This window comes from Taudactylus pleione, unplaced genomic scaffold (assembly GCF_031769625.1).
Source record: "Taudactylus pleione unplaced genomic scaffold, aTauple2 ptg000407l, whole genome shotgun sequence".
Taxonomy (NCBI): Eukaryota; Metazoa; Chordata; class Amphibia; order Anura; family Myobatrachidae; genus Taudactylus; species Taudactylus pleione.
This window is the reverse complement of record NW_028284809.1, coordinates 4,268,085-4,292,645: the sequence shown is the minus strand read 5'-3', so window position 1 is coordinate 4,292,645 and position 24,561 is coordinate 4,268,085. Positions and strand designations below refer to the sequence as shown.

General features: G+C 43.9%; 1 protein-coding gene across 2 annotated transcripts; it reads right to left on the bottom strand.

Annotated features, from left to right (window-relative positions):
- Nucleotides 1-493: 493 nt before the first annotated feature.
- Nucleotides 494-24,561, bottom strand: LOC148506394 (nmrA-like family domain-containing protein 1). Of its 2 annotated transcripts, none has more exons than XM_088446860.1 (6): nucleotides 24,478-24,561; nucleotides 22,143-22,195; nucleotides 11,749-11,987; nucleotides 9,259-9,508; nucleotides 3,274-3,464; nucleotides 494-874 (listed from the first exon to the last, which is right to left on the bottom strand). In XM_088446860.1, exons 2-6 carry the CDS (start codon nucleotides 22,180-22,182, stop codon nucleotides 695-697), a joined length of 900 nt encoding a protein of 299 aa, XP_088302986.1. In that variant the 5' UTR covers nucleotides 22,183-22,195; nucleotides 24,478-24,561; the 3' UTR covers nucleotides 494-694. The 2 variants fall into 2 exon arrangements, with proteins under 2 accessions (XP_088302986.1, XP_088302987.1); XM_088446861.1 differs by lacking the exon at nucleotides 24,478-24,561 and adding an exon at nucleotides 22,274-22,294.

Genomic DNA, 24,561 nt, shown 5'->3' with positions numbered 1-24,561 from the left:
AACTTACTGAATGCACACCTCTGGGATATAGCATGCCCACTAATTATTATGGAAATGTGTTTCCTCTACGCCCAGCAGTCACTATGTTAATAGCTCCAGTAATGGCTGACACAACTAAGCTATTGTACATAAGGTTGCCGGCTTCTTCCTCAGGGTACCACTAAGCAAAGTGTCCTTCTACAGTACTTCTCACATTGCGTGGTAACAGACAGGGTTTGTGGTGAAGAGTGGGGCTGTTACCTAGGTCTCTTATCTATGTGCCCTATTAATACACTGGCAACGAGTCTTGGGGTGTTTTTTTTTTTTGTTTTACCAGTCATACCAATAGATCCAAACTCTTGCCTGCTCCAGTGAAGGAGAACACTGTGTAATACATACCATGCCAAGCTATAACATACTAATATCTCCCTTTGTCAAGCGTGATATATCTTTCTTAAAGCATCCACCACTAGGTGGCGATAGCACTGCTTATAAAAAGAGGCACAAATTTATTAAAGTTATAATTATCCTTTATTATATACAGTAGCACCAACAAGATTTAGCGCTTTCTCTAGTATTGAGATGAAAAACACACAGCGAACATTGTATACTCTGTAATAATTTGTAACATGGAATTTCAGGCTTGTTCAATATGTTCAGTTTTCTTACCCATTGCTGTGGTTTACATTTTTTACAAGCTTACAGAAAACACAATTTACAGGTCTTTAAAGCCGTCCTTGTTCGCCTCCATCCACTGCTGGAATGTTTTGACATTGGGGTTGAGTTTACGCGTGAGCGCCACATCCCGGTCGGGTTTCATCAGATAGAAACGGAACATATTGGCCATTTCCAGCGCTCCTGGGAAGCCCCGTTTCTCGTACTCCTCAGGGGAAATCTGTAGGCAAAGCAGGCGCAAGAAACAGGGTTAGCAACGGCACAATTTCTGTAGTTCAAGACAGGGACCCTTCATTCTGAGGAACAAGGGCGTATGCTGCGAAATGCGTTGGGTTTGGAAAAGATCCTTTATATGCATATAAATAAATCCTTATCCAGTTTATATCTTGGATATTCTATCTACCTCTCATAGCTACAACATTTCAGGGCAATGGAAAAGTCCCATGATGGAGAAGCCCGGTCCCCAGAGCTTACAATCTAAAGTCAGGTGAGGTGTGGTGGCCTCACTGAACAAGAAGATAGTGTGTCCCAGTAGCTTGCAATCCTTGGGTATAGTCCGACATTAAATTATGTCCAGTATGCAGTTAGTAGCTTTCCATTTTTTTTCTTACCCCTCTTTTAATCTACAGGAGAAATGGGAACAACATGGGACAGTGATGACCGAATGCGGTCCTCGTCCAACACAAAAAGAACTGGATGATGCAAACGTTTGCGCAGAGGAGATAGAGGGCATCAGACAGGGTATAGTTGGGTATAAGTCTTTTTAGTCTAATAACCAGTTTATGATGGAGAATAAGAGCTGTGCAAAGTGACGGTGACAAAAACACGACCAAACTGGGGGGACCCCTTTGTAGGACAGAGACCCTGATAAGTGACAGTACAGTGGCCCCCAGGAATCCAGTAAAACCTATACTCTGAGCACAGGGGGACCCGCTAATAACAACCACACATACAGAAGGTCAGGATTGTCCCAAAGCTGAATATATTGGAGATAAATGGTGCCATCATGGGGAAGATTATTTGCTATACACACACCGTAGACTTCCCAATGGTAACCATGTGGAAAGACAGTGCAGTCTCTTCTAGCCCTGCTGTTGACCAGCCAGGCACTACCTGAGGTCCTGTGTTAGAATCCCCAGTCAGGGCCGCGCACCCGGCTGGTGTTTATTCATTTTCTCTTCCTCAAAGATTTTCTTTACCAGTTTTTTTTCTGCACCCGACACCAGGGTGAGAGGTGGGAATTACTCATTGGGCGGGAATTGAAATTAGCTGCCATGCGCCTGTCTGTACAGAGAAGTGGGCGTGGAGCTCACAGGCCCGATCATTTAATAATTATACTCGCAAGGTCGCCACTGAGCTCTTTCCCGCTCACTGCTGTAGTTCTTCTCAGACAGAGACTGAGCCACAGGTTCTAAACCAGGTAAGTATATATATTTTTGAATGGATCTCCACCCTTTATCATTATTAAAGTCATGATATATCGCATTATGTAATAAGCCTAAAATGTGCACAGACAATGCCGGAGCGGCCTGTTTTATCTATAGCAGCAGCGGGGATCGCCGTGCCGGGTGTCCACCGCTGCGCATGTGCCGGACCTGGGAACTCGCATTCAGCCGGGGAACGGTCTGGTAATAAGATACCCAGTGTGTATTTCTCCGGAACTGAACACTAATTTATATAGCGGCTATTTTTCTTGCTTGGACCTTCAGTTCCATAAATATTCCTTAGTGCGCACCTGGAGCTGCAACTTATTATACAGTATGAACAAGCTCTGTGTCTGGTTTAAACTCTGGACATCGTTACAACGCCAAAAATGACTAATGGCCATTTTTAATATCTGCAGCTTCGTTATATATATTTTAAAGCGCTATACAGATATATACATTTTATAATCTTGTTTATGTTTATATACGTTGTGCGTTTTTTGCTGTTTTATATAGAATCTTTTTATTACATATATAATGTGAATCCAGCGTGTCGTGATGTTCGTTTGAGTATCTGCCATATCACCTTATTACTATTATTATTGTTTGGTTATTTTACATGTTTATGCGATTAAAGTGTTTATTGTGGCCCCTTCAATGAGGGTGATCACCCAGTGCCGCCCTCAGACTGGACAATGTTGGTGTGGACAATGTGCGACTGAAGACAGAACAATAGCTATTATTCAGAGAACCTGCATCAGAGGACGCAGCCACTGGCTTCGGTACGGACAGAGAATGGGGCCGGCACTCTCCCGTTTTCTGGAACGATTGCCGTTGACGTACCCAGAACGCTTGCAGCTCGCCAATCAGGCCATGGCCAACAGGGCACTGCAACCGGAGCCGCAGCACCACCACGAGACATGCACACGGCGGCTCCGGCAGTCTGGTAATAGTGTTACTTATTACCATGCAGCCTGTTGGCCCGCTCCATCCCCTCTACCTAGCGCTGAGATCCATGGTCGCCTCTTCTCTATTTTGTATCAGAGCTGCACTATATGCAACCCCTGCATATTACATACAGCACAACACAATGAAGGATTCCTAGGGCTCTATGCACATTAGAAACAGAAAAATATTTGACATTTATCAGCCACCTAAATTCCGTTACCCCAGCGTCAGGGAGCAGGACACTCACCTTGGTGGCTTTGATGGTCTTGCCAGTGACTTTGGACATTATCGCTGCATATTGTTGCATTGGTAATTTATCTGCACTAAGTCCGATGTTCTTCCCAATGTATTCAGATGGACTCTTCAGGATGCTGAGGACTGCGGGACCCACATCCTCCACTGAGAACCCATCCATCGGCACGTCACACATGGGAATGTCTGGGATGAATAAGACACGCATTACATGAGGAACTGGAATCTGTTCTACTGTACTTATTTCACCCATTAACAAGATCTGGTTATTATATGGCATTTTCACCTTTTGCTAAAAGCCATGAGCCATGAGTAGTCACAGGCTACAACCACTGCACTAGTATCAGCCCTCAATAAGCATCCTCCATTAATGAAGCACTCTGCCTGGGCACCACAGAATTACACTGGGGCAACTAGGTGCTTCTACCCTCCGATACCCTCCGGCTATCCAATGAGCGCAAATGGAGTCCTATTTTAATCACTAACCTGACCTCCTCCAGCATAGACCTGGGGCAAAATTCAAAATGTATTTGCACAAATACTCCCAGGTAGGAATATCCTAAATGTTCTCCTCCACTACCTCTATAACACAACTGAATCATCTCGCTCTGCAAAATTAAATCTCTTTCTTGGGAGGCTGTGCCTATCTAGGAGCCCTGGTGCACCTACACCATACTTATCAAGAAATGACCTTGCTTTGCCCAAACTCTACTGTAAACATCTGTGCCTCCACAAAAACTCAGACACCTTGCTCTCTATACCCATGTACTTTGGAATAGGGTTGGCCATGGACCATCAATGGTTAGCAATTCTCAATGGTTTGATGGTTTAACCATTGATGACGGACCACCAATGGTGTTCATCTTTGGTAGAGGTCCAATGGCGGATGCGTGGCCGTTGACCCTCGATGGTTCAAATGTTTATAGTTTCTTAAGAATGGTCAAAAACTATCGATGCCCCCAATTTTTTTGTTTTGTTTTTTAGCCCTAATCTTCACCCTGACCCTAACCCTCCCCTTGGTGCCTAACCCTAACCGTCTGGGTAAGTGCCTAACCCTCCAGCAAGTGCCTAACCCTAAAAAAAAAAAAAAAAAGTGTTGACCATTTTTGTGTCGATCTTTTTCATGTTGAACTTTTGACCCTGTCGATCTTTTGTACATGGAAAAAAGGGGAAAAGTACTCTCTAGTGTCGGGGCACAATATCTGCCTAAGTGAGTTAAAACTTAACTTTTAATATATATATCGTAAGACTGGGACTAACAAGACATGACAACATAAAACATATAAATCCATTGTTAACAGGAACAGGTAATCAAGTATTATCCTGTGTAGGTAATGCAACAATTAGATATTAATAAAGAGCATTAACAGCATAAAAAATAGATTTCAGACAGACTAGTCATTAATATATGCTGTTATCCTTGCTAAATATAATAGGATAGGTGCATATATAATAGAAAATAAGATAAATCAGCAGATAGATCCTGAAATAAAAACCGGACCAAAACACAGCTATATCAGTATTAGTAACCAGACATTAATGTACATATATGGTATCAGCCCTATCAGCAGTATTGACTGGTACTAATGAGCACGTCACACACAAGAGAAATAAGAGGTGGTACAAAATTAAGTACAATAAATAAAATAGGCAAGCACTGACTTCCTCACTGTGAATAAGAACAAAAAATGTGAGTAAATCATATACACGTATATATGTGCATTGTATGGGAGTCCATCAAATAGGTCCCATGGTACAGAAAAACACAAATGCAGTCGTAGTCAAGGAAAAGGATATCAAATACTCAGATGAGACACAATTATGTAAAATAAGGATAACCAGGTATTAGTGTGTGCAATTATGCACACCATATGAGGTTAATGCACAGAACGTCCACACTTGGGTCTGAGTGATAATGACCCTTTAGAGCACAGTGCAATGTGAAGCAAAATATAGTCAACAGAACACATAAGTGGTTAATATTGTGTCCATCATATATGGCAATGAAAACAGAAGTAAAGATACCACTCACTTAAGGTAAGGGGATGAGTAGCTTCTGTATCCCATGTACCAAGGTATTGAATGGGATATGAGCGAACTCTCCACATATACCATGAGGGTATGAAAAAATGTGTGATAGAGAATGGGCTCTAATTACCTCATTTATGCACCCAGGCTTGATTGCCAGAGGAAATAGAGAAATCTCCAATAAAGTTATAGAAAGCAGTAAATAAGACAGTGTATGTGTCCAATTCCAATTAGGTCTGAAAAAATAATAATAATTATTCTAAGTTGCTGTGAAGTATGGTGTCAGCATCTACAACTATGAGAGGTAAAGGAGAGACAGCGCCGGTGTCTGCAATGTGCGCACCTCACCCCACTGTTATCGGAGACAGCGCAGTGGGAACAATACATGAAGTGGTGCAGCACCGGATGTCCCTAGAAGTGAGACAGGACAGATACCTGTGTGTGTATTGCGGCGGTGGGTCCAGAAAGCGGGAGTCTCCTCGTGCACTCCGGTGGCTCCCTGCTGTCAAGCAGACGCGCGTTTCACCTATGGCTTCGTCAGTCTTACGATATATATATTAAAAGTTAAGTTTTAACTTACTTAGGCAGATATTGTGCCCCGACACTAGAGAGTACTTTTCCCCTTTTTTCCATATAGCTTTATCTTACTCTCAAGGGTGCGCAGCCCTCCTTTCTATTATATTTGAGGATATTCAATCATTGTAACCAGTTCTTCTTATTAGTGGAGTTATATCTGCCTTTGATATGCATCCATAATATTTACTAGTACCAGTGCTTAGAGTTTCCCGTTACCTTTTTCCCTTCACATGCACGATCTTTTGTACATGTCTAACTTTAGTGTGTCTGACTTTTGTCAGTATCGAACTTTTATGCTTGTCTAACTATTAACTGTCTAACATTTGGGGCCAAATGTAATAGGGTGAGAGTTTAGAAAATGTGAGAGTTTACAATAGATAGGCAAAAGAAGAGCAAAGTATTCCTATAACGGGGCACACACGGACTATTCTAACTGAAAAAACAGTAATAAATGACCCATCAAGAGAAATTATATGAATAAATTCAAATATAACTTTTATTTAATACTTATAAAATATATAGGCGAAAATATAATATGTATATAAAATTACAATACATATGTTGTTTACCACTAAACCTTAATGTGTCAGAATGATTGACGTTAAATTCCACACACGTCACTATCCCTTATTATATGTGGGTCGATCTACACCCTATCCACTGTGATACTGGATTGTATTGGTATAGTATACATAGAACATAATGACAATCAATCAAGTGTGAACCACCCTATAGTTCGTGATACCATGGTCTCATTTTGGCTAAGTGAATAGATATATGTACCATGTCACTGTATGCATTTCATATGTTATTCATCCGGATACAGATTGTCGCTGAACATCATCAAGATTGAACTTGATGGATTATCCACATTGTTGCAAGAGTAGGTATTGGGATGTATATTGAACTAGTTAACAACGTTACAATTAGCAGTCTGACGCCAAATAGCGCTCAGAGTAAATATTAAAGCTATAATTATAGCTAGTATGTAATGTCACAAATGATGTTCTAATGCCACATAGCACTCAGAATAAATATTAAAGCTGTGTAAGTAGTTAGCAAACAATGTCACAATTGACACTTTGACGCCAATCAGCGCTCAAAGTAAATGTTAAAGCTGTATATGTAACTCGCTGACAATGTTACTATTATCACTCTAACGCCGTACAGCGCTTAGAGTGTATAATAACATATATAATTGTGCAATCCCCTATTCTTATTAAGAGACATAAAAGTATCTCTCATATTGTAACACATGCAGTAGTTATCAATTATCTCATCCCTTTATGGTTGTTAAATCACCTAAATAGTTACTACATAGGCAGTGTAACTTTGCCCAAACAGTTCATTTATTATCAAGGGATATTCTCTCTCATTCCACTACCCTTGTAATCAATTATGACTTCCTCGTTAGTCTCTGCTGCTAATATTTACAGCCTTATTCTGCCAGGTTCAGTATCTCTTTAATAAGCAGTCACCTCTGTCAACTATGCTAATAAATCTTATCCGCGATTCACATTTTTTTCATGATGTTCACACAAATTTATCACTTTCAGTAGTTTAGTGTGGGGACAGCTGTGTTGATGAATGGTATTAATCTGTCATCTCTTAGGTAATTAACAAACCCCATACATGATTACCACGTCTACTCTTATAGGCAGTGTAATTCTGCCCAAACTATACACTATTCTGATGAGAATAATCTCTCTTGTGTCACTCGTTTTATGTAGTGAAGTGTGATCACCCTGCTAACCTCCACTGTTATAACAGCCGAAGTTGCTCTGCTGGGACCGGCATTCCTCTATTATGCATTCACTCATTTAGCTATGCGCCCCGCAGTTAACACAACACATCGGCGGTTAGTATCACAGTTAATATTCACAGAGGTTCTATTTTAGTTTAACGTGGAAACATACACATTGAATTAAAATTAACAGAGCACGCTATGCATCGCGTGTCTGTACATTCCTAACGCGCGTTTCGCCCATCGGCTTAGTCATAGGAGCTCCTGAGCGCTATTTGGCGTCAGACTGCTAATTGTAACGTTGTTAACTAGTTTATTATACACCCCAATACCTACTCTTGCAACAATGTGGATAATCCATCAAGTTCAATCTTGATGCTGTTCAGCGAAACAATCTGTATCCGGATGAATAACATATGAAATGCATACAGTGACATGGTACATATATCTATTCACTTAGCCAAAATGAGATCATGGTATCACGAACTATAGGGTGGTTCACACTTGATTGATTGTCATTATGTTCTATGTATACTATACCAATACAATCCAGTATCACAGTGGATAGGGTGTAGATCGACCCACATATAATAAGGGATAGTGACGTGTGTGGAATTTAACGTCAATCATTCTGACACATTAAGGTTTAGTGGTAAACAACATATGTATTGTAATTTTATATACATATTATATTTTCGCCTATATATTTTATAAGTATTAAATAAAAGTTATATTTTAATTTATTCATATAATTTCTCTTGATGGGTCATTTATTACTGTTTTTTCAGTTAGAATAGTCCGTGTGTGCCCCGTTATAGGAATACTTTGCTCTTCTTTTGCCTATCTATTGTGATGTTTTATTCCTGGGAGCACCTCCCAATAAATATAAAGATAAGGATGTCAGATATCTAATTTATGATTTGGGAAGGACAATTATAACAATTAGTCTGTGCGGCTATTTTTCTATTGCTATTTAAAATGTGAGAGTTTAGCAGTAAACTCTCACATTGGTTGAGTTTTATCTTCAAAATGGGAAAACATCTGAATGAGATTTTAAATTGTGAGAGTTTTTTAAGTCTAAAAAAACATGCAAGTTCGCTCTGTTACTTTGTTTTTGGACTCTATTACATTGGCAAAGTTTAAAAAGTGTCAGAAACTCTCACTTTTCTAAACTCTCACCCTATTACATTTGGCCCTTGGTGTCAATCTAGACATTGTCAAACTAATTACTGTCTGTCTATAGTCCGGAACCCGTCATCAGGAGTATCAGGCCCATTGTCTTTTCCATGCGGAGCTCACAATCTGCGGCACCAGTATAATATAGTGAACTTTGTGCCATATTTGGTGCTTAGCGCGCACATTGGCCTAATCACTTTGCACGTCATGGCTGCATTAGTACAATACACCGTCCCCATCAATTCTGTCTATTACAAGGCTAACAATTGCCTGTGCTGGTCCTATTCCTACCCGCACACCACCACACGGCAGAATGAATTATCAGTCATTGTTCCAGCTCTATTTGGGGTCTATATAAGCTTAGCAAAATAAATAGCCACAGCGGAACTTGATGATTGTGTCAGACTGTCAATTTTTAATGCTCTACATGCACAAAATACTTCCAAGACGCCTTACCCAGCTCATAGGTCTTCCCGTCCTTGGATTTCTGTGGTCTGCAATTGGTTAGCAGATTCTCGAAGTAGAAGGAGAGTCTCACGCTGGTCATCGGGCAGCAGATGGCTCTAAAATACTCCTCCACCTCTCCTTTACCGTCAAAATGCAGAACCTCCAGCTTCCCTCCCGTCAGCTTCTTTACATCCTCCAAACCACTGTAGACAACGTGCTGGAGGCCCGACTGCTTGCATTGGTCTGCGATCCCCTTGCCCTGGAGCACCAGATGCAGATATAAGTTACTGATCCAGTTAATTTTTTAGTTGCAGACACTGATAGAAATATGCAAACAAAAAGTATGGTGGTCGCTCACATCAGCTTAATGACATTGCACAGGTGCTTGTAAAGGGCGGGGTTTACACTGAACCACAGAAAAAAAGGGAGATTCCCTCCAGCAATATCAACAAAAATACTTGAATCCTACAGGATAATATATATTCAGAGGTATTAGTTACATACATTTGCAAAGATATGAATAAGCGCCAGGCCAGTGTCAAGGCTCCTCTATATTGGCGAAAGTATAGACTAGCCTTGACATTGGCCTGGCGCTTATTCATATATTTGCAAATGTATGTAACTAATACCTCTGAATATATATTATCATGTAGGATTCAAGTATTTTTGTGGATATTGCTGCAGTGTGCTGGAGGGCAAATTCCCTTTTTTTTCTGTGGTTCACTGATAGAAATATGGTCAGGAGGGGAGTTGTGCAGAAGTAAAACCAGGGAGAAAACAGTCCTGTGTATTTTTTTTTGGGGGGGGGGAGATACATATCAGACACGCCAACCTGCCCCAACCTGGCAGATATCATAAAAAAAAAAAAAAAAATTGTAAATGGCTACTGATAACCAAAAGTTCCCCTCAGAATTGGGTAACCCCCTCAACTCTCTACCGACTAACTCAATTTCCTAGTAACAAACAGCGGGAATGGTGGGATCGCAGCAAGTATTGGAGAAATCAGCTGTAATCCCTCCTTCATACATCTGAGGCAAACCTAATATTTGCGCTTAATACCTGAAAACATAAGCTGCAAATATACAATGATAAATGGGCCACTAAGGTTCACCCAGTAAGTAGACACTGGACCTGCAACATGACGTCCTTGGAAATTCTATTTAAATGTTAAAGACAATATAGAATGAAAGCAGCCCCCAGAGCTTCCTCCCGGCGAACTGTGCCAATGATTATGGGTGCCACCAGTGACTGCTCTCTGCTTGAGGGTGCCCTTGGAAAGTGGAGGGGGGTTCACCTAGGCTGACCACTCACTTTTTGTTAATACAATAAATCTCCCCCAGCAAAGGAAAGGGTTGTCTGATGAGGCACAACAATGTTTAATGTTGCATAAAATGTGTTGGGTAGGAAATGTCTACATGTTCAGAAAGCAACCTGCAAATATGGACAGACGGGTTTTTTTTGTTGAAAACTAACCCTAATCACAGCCTAACTCCATATGTCAACATGGTTACTGACAATATTTTGAACAGGTCAACATTGTGGATGTTGACATAGTATTTGTCAACATCTTAAAAGCGTTGACATCCTGAATGCCGACAATCAGAACATTCTGGTGTTGAAATTTTGATAGTAGACATGTTGACGGTAGTCTGCATAAAGGGCCCGATTTAGAGGCTAGCCCGCATAAAGGGCCCGATTTAGAGGCTAGCCCGCATAAAGGGCCCGATTTAGAGGCTAGCCCGCATAAAGGGCCCGATTTAGAGGCTAGCCCGCATAAAGGGCCTGATTTAGAGGCGCACACACTGCCACAGTTGAGAGGTTTTACCGCTAATGTGCAAAAGTCTAGGAAACCCTAAGTGTAAATGCGCTAACCAAGGTGTGCTATTGCGTACACCAATTGCGCAGTTGCACAGTCTACGGTGCCTGAAAGTGGTCTCGTCAGCACTTTTACTCCCCGTCGCACGCTGCTGCACAAGGGGAAGGCTGAGATTAGCATTTGCATATTTCCGCAACCCCTGCTGAGGCAGCTGTTGTACTAACGAATGCATTAGTGCCCATCTCTCTCCCTGAATCAGGCCCAAAATCCCCTCCAAGATAGAACAACCGAGTACTGAGTTTTGGCTCTAGAATACAGCCCTGTAGAAGAGTTATGGGGTGTGTGATCTGGCACCCGGCTTTAAGAAACAGTTGCAGACAGCTGCCCTGTTTGCTATATAGAAGGAGTGTGCTATTAAACAGGAGGACAGTACACTTTAAAGAGGTGGAAAAAAAAAAATCTGAACTAAAATTGGGTCTGTGCAATTATGCTGCCAATCGGATGGTAACGAAGATTTATTCTCAGTGTCTTCATTTAGCAAAAACTCCTCTTATACATTTACAATGGTTCTACTCCTATTGACGTTGCCTTTGGGTGGGCAATTAAAGGATTGGACACGGTAGTAAGTTTTGGCAACCCCAAAAAAAAAAAAAAAAAGTCTCACTTCTGACCGCAGTGCTTACCTGGATCACCTCCTTCTCCTTGCTGAAGTGTTCCCAGAAGTTGGTGACCACAAATGCTCCATGGGCTCCGGTCAATGCAGCCGCCAGACTTTTTTGATTGTCCAGATCTGCGGACACGACCTCCGCTCCGGCCTGTTTCAGCTTCGCAGCTGCGGGTTTGCTGGTGTCCCGAGTCACCGCCCTGACCGCAAAGACGCCATCTTGTAGTAGAGCAGCAGCCACTGATCCGCCCTGAGCTCCTGTGAAAAGGTAACCGGATTCAGGTGAGGGAGAGGAGACCTTCACAGCAGGAGAAGCCAATTCCGAAAATATAAACACATTAAAGTGGACACATCTATGCATGGAGGCAGCCAGTTCATTATTCAGTCTATTTACTAGTTCCTAAAGAGTAGACAGGCTGCATTCTAAAGGCCCCCATACAATCGTGCAATCTGCAATCGATTGAAAAAGGGAAAGATTTTTATACACAATCGATTAGCAATTGATTACAGCAATCGTGCAATTTGCAATGTATGGGGGCCTTTATTACAGTTGACTCTGCTCCCAAAATGGGCCAACCAAGTGTGTTTTTTTTGGCTTACGAGTTCCCTGACATGCATGCCATATGGGACTTAGTAGTAGCTGGCTGGTCACCATGTAGTGTGTCCATCTCCCCATCATCTGCATGATGTACAGGCATAAATTAATAATTTACATATCCTTACCCACAATTCATAGAGATAATGTGTATTTCCTTTACATTTTGGTTTTGTATAGGCATTTCTTGCTTTTTAGGAGGTTGAGAAACTTGTGCCTTTTTTAATATATATATATATATATATATATATATATATATATATATATATATATATATATATATATATATATATATTAGGGGTGTGCACCGGCCACTTTTCGTGTTTTGTGTTTTGGTTTTGGATCTGGATCTTTCTTCGTGTTTTGGATCTGGATTGGTTTTGCCAAAACCACCCTTCCGTGTTTTGGGTTCTGGGTTTTGTGTTTTGGATCTGTATTTTTTTGAAAAAAAGCATAAAAACAGCTAAAATCACAGAATTTGTAGGTTTTTCTGCTCCTATGCTATTATTAACCTCAATAACCTTAATTTCCACTCATTTCCAGTCTATTCTGAACACCTCACACCTCACAATAGTGTTTTTATGTCCAAAAGGTTGCACCGAGGTAGCTGGATGACTATGCTAAGCGACACGAGTGGGCGGCACAAACACGTGACCCATCTAGGAGTGACACTGCAGTGGCAGACAGGATGGCAGTTAGAAAAACTAGGCCCCAAACTGTACATAATGCAAAGAAAAAAAGAGGTGCAAGATGGAATTGTCCTTGGGCCCTCCCACCCACCCTTATGTTGTATAAACAGGACATGCACACTTTAACAAATCAATCATTTCAGCGCCAGGGTCTGCCACACAACTGTGGCTGAAATGATTGGTTCGTTTGGGCCCCCACAAAACAAGCTGGCAATTAATGTGTCCCTGCACAAACTGGCTCTACGGAGGCAAGATGTCATCCTCATCCTCCTCATCCACCGATTCCTCACCCTCTTCAGTGTGTACATCCTCATCCTCACAAAGTATTAACTCGTCCCCACTTGAATCCACCACCACAGGTCCCTCTGTACGTTCTGGAGGCTGGTCTCCCTGGAAGAGCTGATAATTCATTTTGATGAACATCATCTTCTCCACATTCTGTGGAAGCAACCTCCTACGCCTTTCGCTGACAAGGTTCCCGGCTGCACTAAACACTCTTTCGGAGTACACACTGGAGGGGGGGCAACTCAGGTAAAATAGAGCCAGTTTGTACAGGGGCCTCCAAATTGCCTCTTTTTCCTGCCAGTACAGGTATGGACTGTCTGACATGCCTACTTGGATGCTGTCACCGATGTAATCCTCCACCATTCTGTCAATGGTGACAGTATCATATGCAGTGACAGTAGACATGTCAGAAATTGTTGCCAGGTCCTTCAGTCCGGACCAGATGTCCAAACTTGGTCCTGCCTGCCCTGCATCACCGCCAGCGGGTTGCTTAGGATACCTAAGTTTTTTCCTGGCAGCCCCAGTTGCGGGAGAAAATGAAGAAGGAGCCGTTGACGTGTCACGTTCCGCTTCAGCTGACAGTGTGTTCACCAGCAGGTCTTTGCACCTCTGCAGGCTTGTGTCGGCCGGAAAGAGAGACACCACATAGGCTTTAAACCTAGGATCGAGCACGGTGGCCAAAATGTAGTGGTCTGATTTCAACAGATTGACCACCCTGGAATCCTGGCAAAGCGAATGAAGGGCTTCATCCACAAGTCCCACATGCCGAGCGGAATCGCTCCGTCTTAGCTCCTCCTTCACTTTCTCCAGCTGCTTCTGCAAAAGCCTGATGAGGGGAATGACCTGACTCAAGCTGGCAGTGTCTGAACTGACTTCACGTGTGGCAAGTTCGAAGGGCTGAAGAACCTTGCACAACACGGAAATCATTCTCCACTGCGCTTGAGTCAGGTGCATACCCCCTCCTTTGCCTATGTCATAGGTGGATGTATAGGCTTGTATGGCCTTTTGCTGCTCCTCCATCCTCTGAAGCATATAGAGGGTTGAGTTCCACCGCGTCACAACCTCTTGCTTCAGGTGATGGCGGGGCAGGTTCAAGAGTGTTTGCTGGCGCTCCAGTCTTCGGCACGCAGTCGCTGAATGGCGAAAGTGGCCAGAAATTTTTCGGGCCACCCAAAGCGTCTCCTGCACGCCCCTGTCGCTTTTCAGAAAATTCTGCACCACCAAGTTTATTGTGTGAGCAAAACATGGGACGTGCTGGAATTTGCCCAGATGTAATGCCCGCACAATATTGGTGGCGTTGTCAGATATCACAAATCCCCAGGAGAGTCTAAGTGGGGTAAGCCACTGGGCGATGATTTCCCTCAGTTTCTCTAAGAGGTTGTCGGCGGTGTGCCTCTTACTGAAACCGGTGATACACAGCGTAGCCTGCCTTGTAACGAGCTGGCGTTTCTGAGATGCTGCTACTGGTGACGCTGCTGCTGTTGCTGCGTAAGGTGATACATCTACCCAGTGGGCTGTCACAGTCATATAGTCCTTAGTCTGCCCTGTTCCACTTGTCCACATGTCCGTGGTTAAGTGGACATTGTGTACAACGGCATTTTTCAGGACACTGAGGACACTTTTTCTGACGTTTCTGTACAGTCTCGGTATCGCCTGCCTAGTGAAGTGGAATCTAGACGGGATTTGGAACCGGGGACACACTACCTCCATCAATTGTCTAAATCCCACTGCACTAATGGCGGATACCGGACGCACGTCTAACACCAACATAGCAGTCAAGGCCTCAGTTATACGTTTTGCTTCAGGATGACTGCTGTCGTACTTCATCCTCCTCGCTAAGGACTGTTGGAGGGTCAATTGTTTAGTAAAAGTAGTGGTGTTCCTACTTCCTCTCTGGGATGATGAACGACTCCCAGCAGCAGCAGCAACAGCAGCAGCGGCAGCAGTAGGCGTAGCAATGCAGGATCCTCCGGAGGAATCCCGGATAGGAGAGTCAGTCATGCCAGTGATATGGCCTGCAGGACTACTTCCGATCCTGACTAAGGAGGAAATTGACGAGGAGGGAGTTGACGGTGTGGTTTGCAGGCGCTTGGATACAACAGGACAACGGGATTTAGGTGTCCCTGGACTGCTTACGGTCTGAGCCAAAGTTTCTGAACTTGACAGTAACTTTTTATGAACGCGCTGCAGGTGCCGTATAAGGGAGGATGTTCCTAGGTGGTTGACGTCCCTACCCCTACTTATTTCACCTTTACATATGGTACATATGGCAAGACAGTTGTTGTCCGGATTTGGATAGAAATATTGCCAGACCAAAGAGGTGGAATGTTTGGTCTTCTGCCCAGGCATGACCGTGATGGGCTTTTTCATCCCACGGACAACAACTGTCTCCCCCGGAGCCTGATTTAAACAAACCACATCACCATCAGAATCCTCCTCGCCAACTTCCTCCTCAGCGCCAGCTACACCAGTATCCTCATCCTGTTGTACTTCAACAGTGACATCTTCAATTTGCATATCAGCAAGTGGACTGTGGGTGCTCCTTTCAGCACTTGCAGGGGGCGTGCAAATGGTGGAAAGAGCCACCTCTTCCCGTCCAGTGCTGGGAAGGTCAGGCATCGCAACCACCACCACACTTGGACTCTCCTTGGGGATTTGTGATATCTTCTTAGAAAGCACAGTTCTTCGCTGTGCTTTTGCCAGCTTAACTCTTTTGATTTTTTTAGTGGGAGGAGTGCTTCCATCGTCATGTGAAGCTGAACCACTAGTCATGAACATACTAGGGATCGACCTTAGCCGTTCCTTGCCACTCCGTGTCGTAAATGGCATATTGGCAAGTTTACGTTTCTCTTCAGCTGATTTAAATGTCTTTTTCAAGGTCATTTTCCTGAACTTTGCCATTTGGGATTGTATGTGCCCTCTACTATGACATTGGGCATCGGCCTTGGCAGACGACGTTGATGGCATGTTATCGTCTATGTCATGACTAGTGGCAGCAGCTTCAGCACTAGGAGGAAGTGGTTCTTGATCTTTCTCTATTTTATTTTTATCGGAGAAAGTTTGGTCCTCCATTTATGTTATATCGATTTGATATATACGTGCGGCTAAACACAGAAAATAATTTTTTTTTTGGTTTGGACTGGAGTGTACTTTGTGGGTTACAGCACCCTTTAACGGTCAAGCCAGCCGGCCCTTTACTTATGACACAGGCGCACTCTTGGCACTACTTTGTTGATGCACGTGCGGCTACTGCGCACACAATTCACAAACACAGAAAATAATTTTTTTTTGGTTTGGACTGGAGTGTACTTTGGGGGTTACAGCACCCTTTAACGGTCAAGCCAGCCGGCCCTTTACTTATGACACAGGCGCACGCTTGGCACTACTTTGTTGATGCACGTGCGGCTACTGCGCACACAATTCACAAACACAGAAAATAATTTTTTTTTGGTTTGGACTGGAGTGTACTTTCGGGGGTTACAGCACCCTTTAACGGTCAAGCCAGCCGGCCCTTTACTTATGACACAGGCGCACTCTTGGCACTACTTTGTTGATGCACGTGCGGCTACTGCGCACACAATTCACAAACACAGAAAATAATTTTTTTTTAGGTTTGGACTGGAGTGTACTTTCGGGGGTTACAGCACCCTTAACGGTCAAGCCAGCCGGCCCTTTACTTATGACACAGGCGCACGCTTGGCACTACTTTGTTGATGCACGTGCGGCTACTGCGCACACAATTCACAAACACAGAAAATAATTTTTTTTTGGTTTGGACTGGAGTGTACTTTCGGAGGTTACAGCACCCTTTAACGGTCAAGCCAGCCGGCCCTTTACTTATGACACAGGCGCACGCTTGGCACTACTTTGTTGATGCACGTGCGGCTACTGCGCACACAATTCACAAACACAGAAAATAATTTTTTTTTAGGTTTGGACTGGAGTGTACTTTCGGGGGTTACAGCACCCTTAACGGTCAAGCCAGCCGGCCCTTTACTTATGACACAGGCGCACGCTTGGCACTACTTTGTTGATGCACGTGCGGCTACTGCGCACACAATTCACAAACACAGAAAATAATTTTTTTTTTGGTTTGGACTGGAGTGTACTTTCGGGGGTTACAGCACCCTTAACGGTCAAGCCAGCCGGCCCTTTACTTATGACACAGGCGCACGCTTGGCACTACTTTGTTGATGCACGTGCGGCTACTGCGCACACAATTCACAAACACAGAAAATAATTTTTTTTTAGGTTTGGACTGGAGTGTACTTTCGGGGGTTACAGCACCCTTAACGGTCAAGCCAGCCGGCCCTTTACTTATGACACAGGCGCACGCTTGGCACTACTTTGTTGATGCACGTGCGGCTACTGCGCACACAATTCACAAACACAGAAAATAATTTTTTTTTTGGTTTGGACTGGAGTGTACTTTCGGGGGTTACAGCACCCTTAACGGTCAAGCCAGCCGGCCCTTTACTTATGACACAGGCGCACGCTTGGCACTACTTTGTTGATGCACGTGCGGCTACTGCGCACACAATTCACAAACACAGAAAATAATTTTTTTTTGGTTTGGACTGGAGTGTACTTTCAGGGGTTACAGCACCCTTTAACGGTCAAGCCAGCCGGCCCTTTACTTATGACACAGGCGCACGCTTGGCACTACTTTGTTGATGCACGTGCGGCTACTGCGCACACAATTCACAAACACAGAAAATAATTTTTTTTTGGTTTGGACTGGAGTGTACTTTCGGGGGTTACAGCACCCTTTAACGGTCAAGCCAGCCGGCCCTTTACTTATGACACAGGCGCACTCTTGGCACTACTTTGTTGATGCACGTGCGGCTACTGCGCACACAATTCACAAACACAGAAAATAATTTTTTTTTAGGTTTGGACTGGAGTGTACTTTCGGGGGTTACAGCACCCTTAACGGTCAAGCCAGCCGGCCCTTTACTTATGACACAGGCGCACGCTTGGCACTACTTTGTTGATGCACGTGCGGCTACTGCGCACACAATTCACAAACACAGAAAATAATTTTTTTTTGGTTTGGACTGGAGTGTACTTTCGGAGGTTACAGCACCCTTTAACGGTCAAGCCAGCCGGCCCTTTACTTATGACACAGGCGCACGCTTGGCACTACTTTGTTGATGCACGTGCGGCTACTGCGCACACAATTCACAAACACAGAAAATAATTTTTTTTTAGGTTTGGACTGGAGTGTGCTTTCGGGGGTTACAGCACCCTTAACGGTCAAGCCAGCCGGCCCTTTACTTATGACACAGGCGCACGCTTGGCACTACTTTGTTGATGCACGTGCGGCTACTGCGCACACAATTCACAAACACAGAAAATAATTTTTTTTTTGGTTTGGACTGGAGTGTACTTTCGGGGGTTACAGCACCCTTAACGGTCAAGCCAGCCGGCCCTTTACTTATGACACAGGCGCACGTTTGGCACTACTTTGTTGATGCACGTGCGGCTACTGCGCACACAATTCACAAACACAGAAAATAATTTTTTTTTTGGTTTGGACTGGAGTGTACTTTCGGGGGTTACAGCACCCTTAACGGTCAAGCCAGCCGGCCCTTTACTTATGACACAGGCGCACGTTTGGCACTACTTTGTTGATGCACGTGCGGCTACTGCGCACACAATTCACAAACACAGAAAATAATTTTTTTTTTGGTTTGGACTGGAGTGTACTTTCGGGGGTTACAGCACCCTTAACGGTCAAGCCAGCCGGCCCTTTACTTATGACACAGGCGCACGCTTGGCACTACTTTGTTGATGCACGTGCGGCTACTGCGCACACAATTCACAAACACAGAAAATAATTTTTTTTTGGTTTGGACTGGAGTGTACTTTCGGGGGTTACAGCACCCTTTAACGGTCAAGCCAGCCGGCCCTTTACTTATGACACAGGCGCACGCTTGGCACTACTTTGTTGATGCACGTGCGGCTACTGCGCACACAATTCACAAACACAGAAAATATATTATTTTTTTAGCACTTGGGGGGAGCACCCCTGATGGACAGAGCACCCCCTGGACAACACTACAGCACCCCTTTAGGACTGGGACACTGCACAGGACTTTGGAGTGGACACAGCCCCTATGGAGAACTGACTGCACAACACAGTCCAGCCAGCCCCTATGGACTTTGAAGTAGTGGACACAGCCCCTATTAACAACAGCAGCACAGCACAACACAGCCAGCCCCTATGGACTTTGAAGTAGTGGACAACAGCAGCACTACACTACACTACACTACACAGCACTAACTCCCACCCTCCCTCTTCACTGTCCACAGCCGAGTGAGAAAATGGCGCCGACGCGGGTACCTTATATAGGATCCAAAACCCGCGAGACTCGGAAGGCGGGATGATGACGTTTTGCCTCGATGTCAGATCCGAGTCAGGCGGGAAAAGTCGAGCCTGACTCGGATCGGACTCGGATCGGGGGGGCTCGGGGGGGTTCGGATTTCAGAAATCCGAACCCGCTCACCCCTAATATATATATATATATATATATATATATATATGAACATACACACACACAGGTTCAAGCGACTAGCGTGTTAGAAGACGTGCGTGATCTTGTGACCACTCTTATGCGTATAAAGTGCAAACGTGCAGATTCAATTAGTTACAGTGCTAATATAAATAACTATAATTTACGTAAATCAAACCAATGTGTGGAAAGTGCTTCCGATGCGGTGAATCAAATAAAAAATTAATATGTGAATATAAAAGTAAAATAACAATTTATTCCTACACTTGATTAACAATATAAAAAGGACACAAGAAAATATACCTATAATGTTCTCAATTCTATATTAACCCTCCATGGGATGCAATCTATTTCTCATTCAAGATGTAGCAAAGTGCCGTGCAAAAGATGCCATGAAAAAAAAACCCCAAAAAACACATACAATAGTCTTTAGAAATGTACACATGCACTTAATTAAGCAGCAATGGATAAAAGCAAATTAATGAAGGAAGTAGACTAAAACCGGTCTACTTCCGTTCCGTTTGGCATGGGCGCCGCCATCTTGCCTCCAGCCATGTGATTTGCTCGCCCAATCCTAGTTTGTCACATGCTCTCTCTGGCCAGTCACTGCACAGCACTTGGTATTTAGGGAGGTTCAGAGCCTCACTTCATTGCCAGTGCAACGTGTTTCCCAGCAAGCATAGCTGAGAGAGAGTTCCCTGTGCTCACCACCTGTTACCTGTGATACGCTACCTGCTTGTCTGCTCCAACCCTGCTGGACTACCCTGCACCCTCCATTACCTTCCCCTTGCCTGAGTACCTGAGTCTGCTGTTCACCCTGCACCTTGCCTCCACTGACACTCTGCTGGATATTTCTTCCTCAGTCAGCACTCTTCATTAATCAGTCACTACCTGGACAGTTCCCCTTGTCTGCCACTACCTGGACATTTTCTATTAACCAGTCACTACTTGGACATTTTCCATTGCCTGTCACTAATTGGACTTTTTCCTGTTTGCCTCACTACAGCTCCCAAGTGCACTTTAGTGCTATACCCGGACTTTCTGTTTTACCACATTCATGGCTGTTAAGCCACTCATTAAAAACTCCACATTTACTTTTAAACCTGCTTCAGTGTCTGCTCCTGTTACCACCCCAAAACCAGAACCTCACACAACCAGAACTCCTAATGAGAAAAATAAAACAAATGTTGGCAGAAGTGATTTCATCGTGGGCGAAGCCGCAGGCAACAGCTAGTAGACCAATAAGCCTGGTTAAGTTATCTGCCATGTGGGCTGACCTCCATCGCACATCGGCACCATAGATTCTGCCAATAAGATGTCCATATAGAGCCAATATAGCGATAACTACAGGTCCTAGTAGGAAACCTAGATGTAGAACCATTATTGAAACTTTGAATAAGAATGCAGCCTAATCACCAGGTGCCAGCCGTGACATCGGTGAGGTATGAGGCACAGGCTCTGTGTAGGATTCTGATGTAGTTAAATAGGAAACAATCTGTGAACACAGAGCATGATGGGAGTCACATTTCCTGTTTTCAAAAATCATAAATGTCAGTAGCAATCAGCCCCCCCCCCCAGACATTGTAATAAGACACACAAGTGTCACACCAATGATTATGAGATTGTGTAGGGCAGTTGTATAGCCACCCAAGGTGTGTTATGCTGCACTGTGTTCCCTGCATCCAAAACACTGATCTGCACGAACTCTAATTGCACTTTATTATTCTATTGTTGCTGGTACATCATTAAGAGAACAAGCCAAGTAATACCTTTTTTCGTAGGGGCATCTTACACTTTTCCATTTAAAAAAAGAAGAGGTATCTATGCATTAAAATTATGGACTTCTTTAGGGTCAGACATTTCAAGGGCCAGATCTTTAAGAACTGGGATTGTGCTGAGAATTAGGGACAGTTGTCATTAATGCCTCCACCACAGAAGTGAAGTGTGTAATGGTTAGCATTACTGCCTCACAGCACTGGGGTCGTGGGTTCAATTCCCACTTCGGCCCTAACTGTGTGGAGTTTGTATATTCTCCCCCCCCAAAAAAAAATTTTTTTTATACTGGTAGGTTAATTGGCTCCTAACAATAATTAACCCTAGTGTGTATGTGTGTGCGCATGTGGTAGGGAATATAGATTGTAAGCTCTGCTCAGGGCAGGGACTGATGTGAATGGGCAAATATTCTCTCTGCAAAGCGCTGCGGAATATGTGTGCGCTATATAAATAACTGGTAATAATAATAAATAAAGTAACTGTATTAAGAGTGTGGAGAATTTAAACAAACAGACAAAGATCCCACTGAGCTCTGTGCAGTCTGTATGTCGCTCACCTGTCGCTCCAAAGACCACGATCACTTTCCTTGCAGCCATGTTGAAGAAGTAGCTGTGAGGAGAACAGAGGAGAAGTTTATATAAAGCGTCTCAGTTTTCTCTATAACCCCGCCTTATCCCGGTGACTCACAGAAGGAGCGAGGGCCTACTCTGGGCAGTTTTGACAGAACAAAAAGGAAAAAAAAAAAGGGAGGAGGCTATTTAGGGGTCTATTTACTAAGCAGTGTTAGAGACAGAGTGAAAAGTGATAAGGTACCAGCCAATCAGCTCCCAACTGTCATTTTGCAAACACAGCCTGTGAGATGGCAGCTAGGAGCTGATTGGCTGGTACCTTATCTTTTTACTTTGTCTCCTAACACTGCTTAGTAAATAGACTCCTCTATTTGGTTTGCAGTAAGTGCTTTCTCCAGGCCCGTACATGCCCCATTGGGTGTAGCCCTTGTTAGGAGGCAGAGCAGCCAATTCAAGTTTTTTCTTCCTTCATTAACCACTTAATGAAAGTGGTTTTTCCAGAAAAAAAAAAAGTAAAAATTGTCAGATCGGATTAAGGGCCTGGTTCAGCAAGGATCGCAGATGCGATTGTGTACGCAGTCAGCCGATTGTTGCGCACTGCGCATGCGTCAAAGCCGCAGTGCGCGAAGGTCCACTGCGATCGCAGTGGCTACGCAGACCCATCGCAGAGTGACTGACAGGAAGTACAGTTTGTGGGTGGTGACGGGGGGGTGGGCGGAGAAACGCAGGCGCGCCAGCATGCTTGAACGCCATTACAGGGGCGTGCATAACTAAGCTCCTGTGATGGCGTATGGAGCCTGAACTCTAGATACCGACAGGAAGTTTAGCAGCTTGTGAGTGAGGCCAGCTCAATCATAACTGTGCGTATGGGTCCGATGTTACCGATGTTTTCATAGACTTGCAAAGGTATTGCGGACGTAAGTAATGGGACGTGGGCGGCTTTATACACTGGTGGGCGGCTTAGTATAGTGCTGCCATTTCATTGCATAATTTCGCAGCGGCTGGGTGTATGCCTGTGCAATCCTTGCTGAATCAGGTCCTAAATTAATAATCGCTATTTAATCCCGTTTTGATAGAATTTTATTAACAAATATGCAGATTTGTTAATAAAAAAATTATACAGAATAAGGGATAAATAGCTATTATTAACATAATTTGGTACTTCCGTATCATTGCGGCCCCCTGCTGGATGTGTGTTGAAGATACAAAAGTAGCGTAAACGTCAGGAAATACTATTCGGACCCTTGCGGGCTCACTGCGCTCGCCACACTGCGGGCGTGGTGGCTTGCTTCGCTCGCCACATGGATTTATTCCCCCTCCATGCCCACTTGGATGGTAGGGAATGACGTTTGACACAAGTTTATAAGCCAGTGTCCAACGTCATTCCCTACCATCCAACGTCATTCCCTACCATCCAAGTGGGCATGGAGGGGGAATAAATCCATGTGGCGAGCGAAGCAAGCCACCACGCCCGCAGCGTGGCGAGCGCAGCGAGCCCACAAGGGTCCGAATAGTATTTCCTGAAGTTTACGATACTTCCGTATATTCACTGAATAGTGAAGATACGCAAGTAGGGTAACCAGGGGCCGCAAAGATACGGAAGTACCCATAATTCGATAATTTAAAATAAAAAAACATTTTGGTTAAAAATAGTTGAATACAATTAAGAAAAATTAAAAAAAACAACCTTTACAGCGCGACGGTGCATTACCATCGTACAGGAACAATCAGGGCCAGATTAACAATGGGGCGGATGGAGCTACAGCTCCAGGCCTCCACATAAAAATAGGCCCATTGTCATGACAACATGATGATGACTGGCCATCTGCTCTCCACACGCTCAGCTATAAATCATAAGTAGTAAAATTGTATTTCTATTTACCTCACAAAATGAAGCATTTTTTTATTTTACATATTTAGGGAGACATTGGGGCTGAGAGTATAGCGGTGTACACGCCCACACGGCACTGGCCACACCCACACAGCACTGGTCACGCCTCCTCTGATTCTCATAATAGGCCTTTGTTCATTTTCAGCTCCAGGCCCATGTGGCCCTCAATCCGGCTCTGGGAACAATCCAGTGGTTCCGCATGCGCCAGTAGGACATTAGCACAGCCACTGCTGGGCCAGCAAGGAGGGCGGGTGGCTGCATATGTGTCCCGAATTATAAGGATAATATGGCAAATATATATATATATATATATATATATATAGTGACTGATGCCATGCTTTATGTGTGGCTATGACAGCAGCATGTATAATAAATGTAATATTATATTACACAGTGTTTTTTTCCCTATAAATAAAAGTAGCGGTTCTCACCTACACTGCAGAGGGTCCGGGTGGCCGAGCTAGAGCCTCTCTGCTGTATAAAGTAGCAGGAACAGGAGAGCCTGGGGATACAAG

Coding starts and splice junctions, on each gene's coding strand:
- LOC148506394 (XM_088446860.1), bottom strand. CDS start 22,182: ATGGCTGCAAGGAAAGTGATCGTGGTCTTTGGAGCGACAG. Junction 3,465..9,258: donor CGGGAAGACCTATGAGCTGG/GTAAGGCGTCTT, acceptor TATTCATCCCAG/ACATTCCCATGTGTGACGTG. Junction 875..3,273: donor AGACCATCAAAGCCACCAAG/GTGAGTGTCCTG, acceptor CTTTGCCTACAG/ATTTCCCCTGAGGAGTACGA.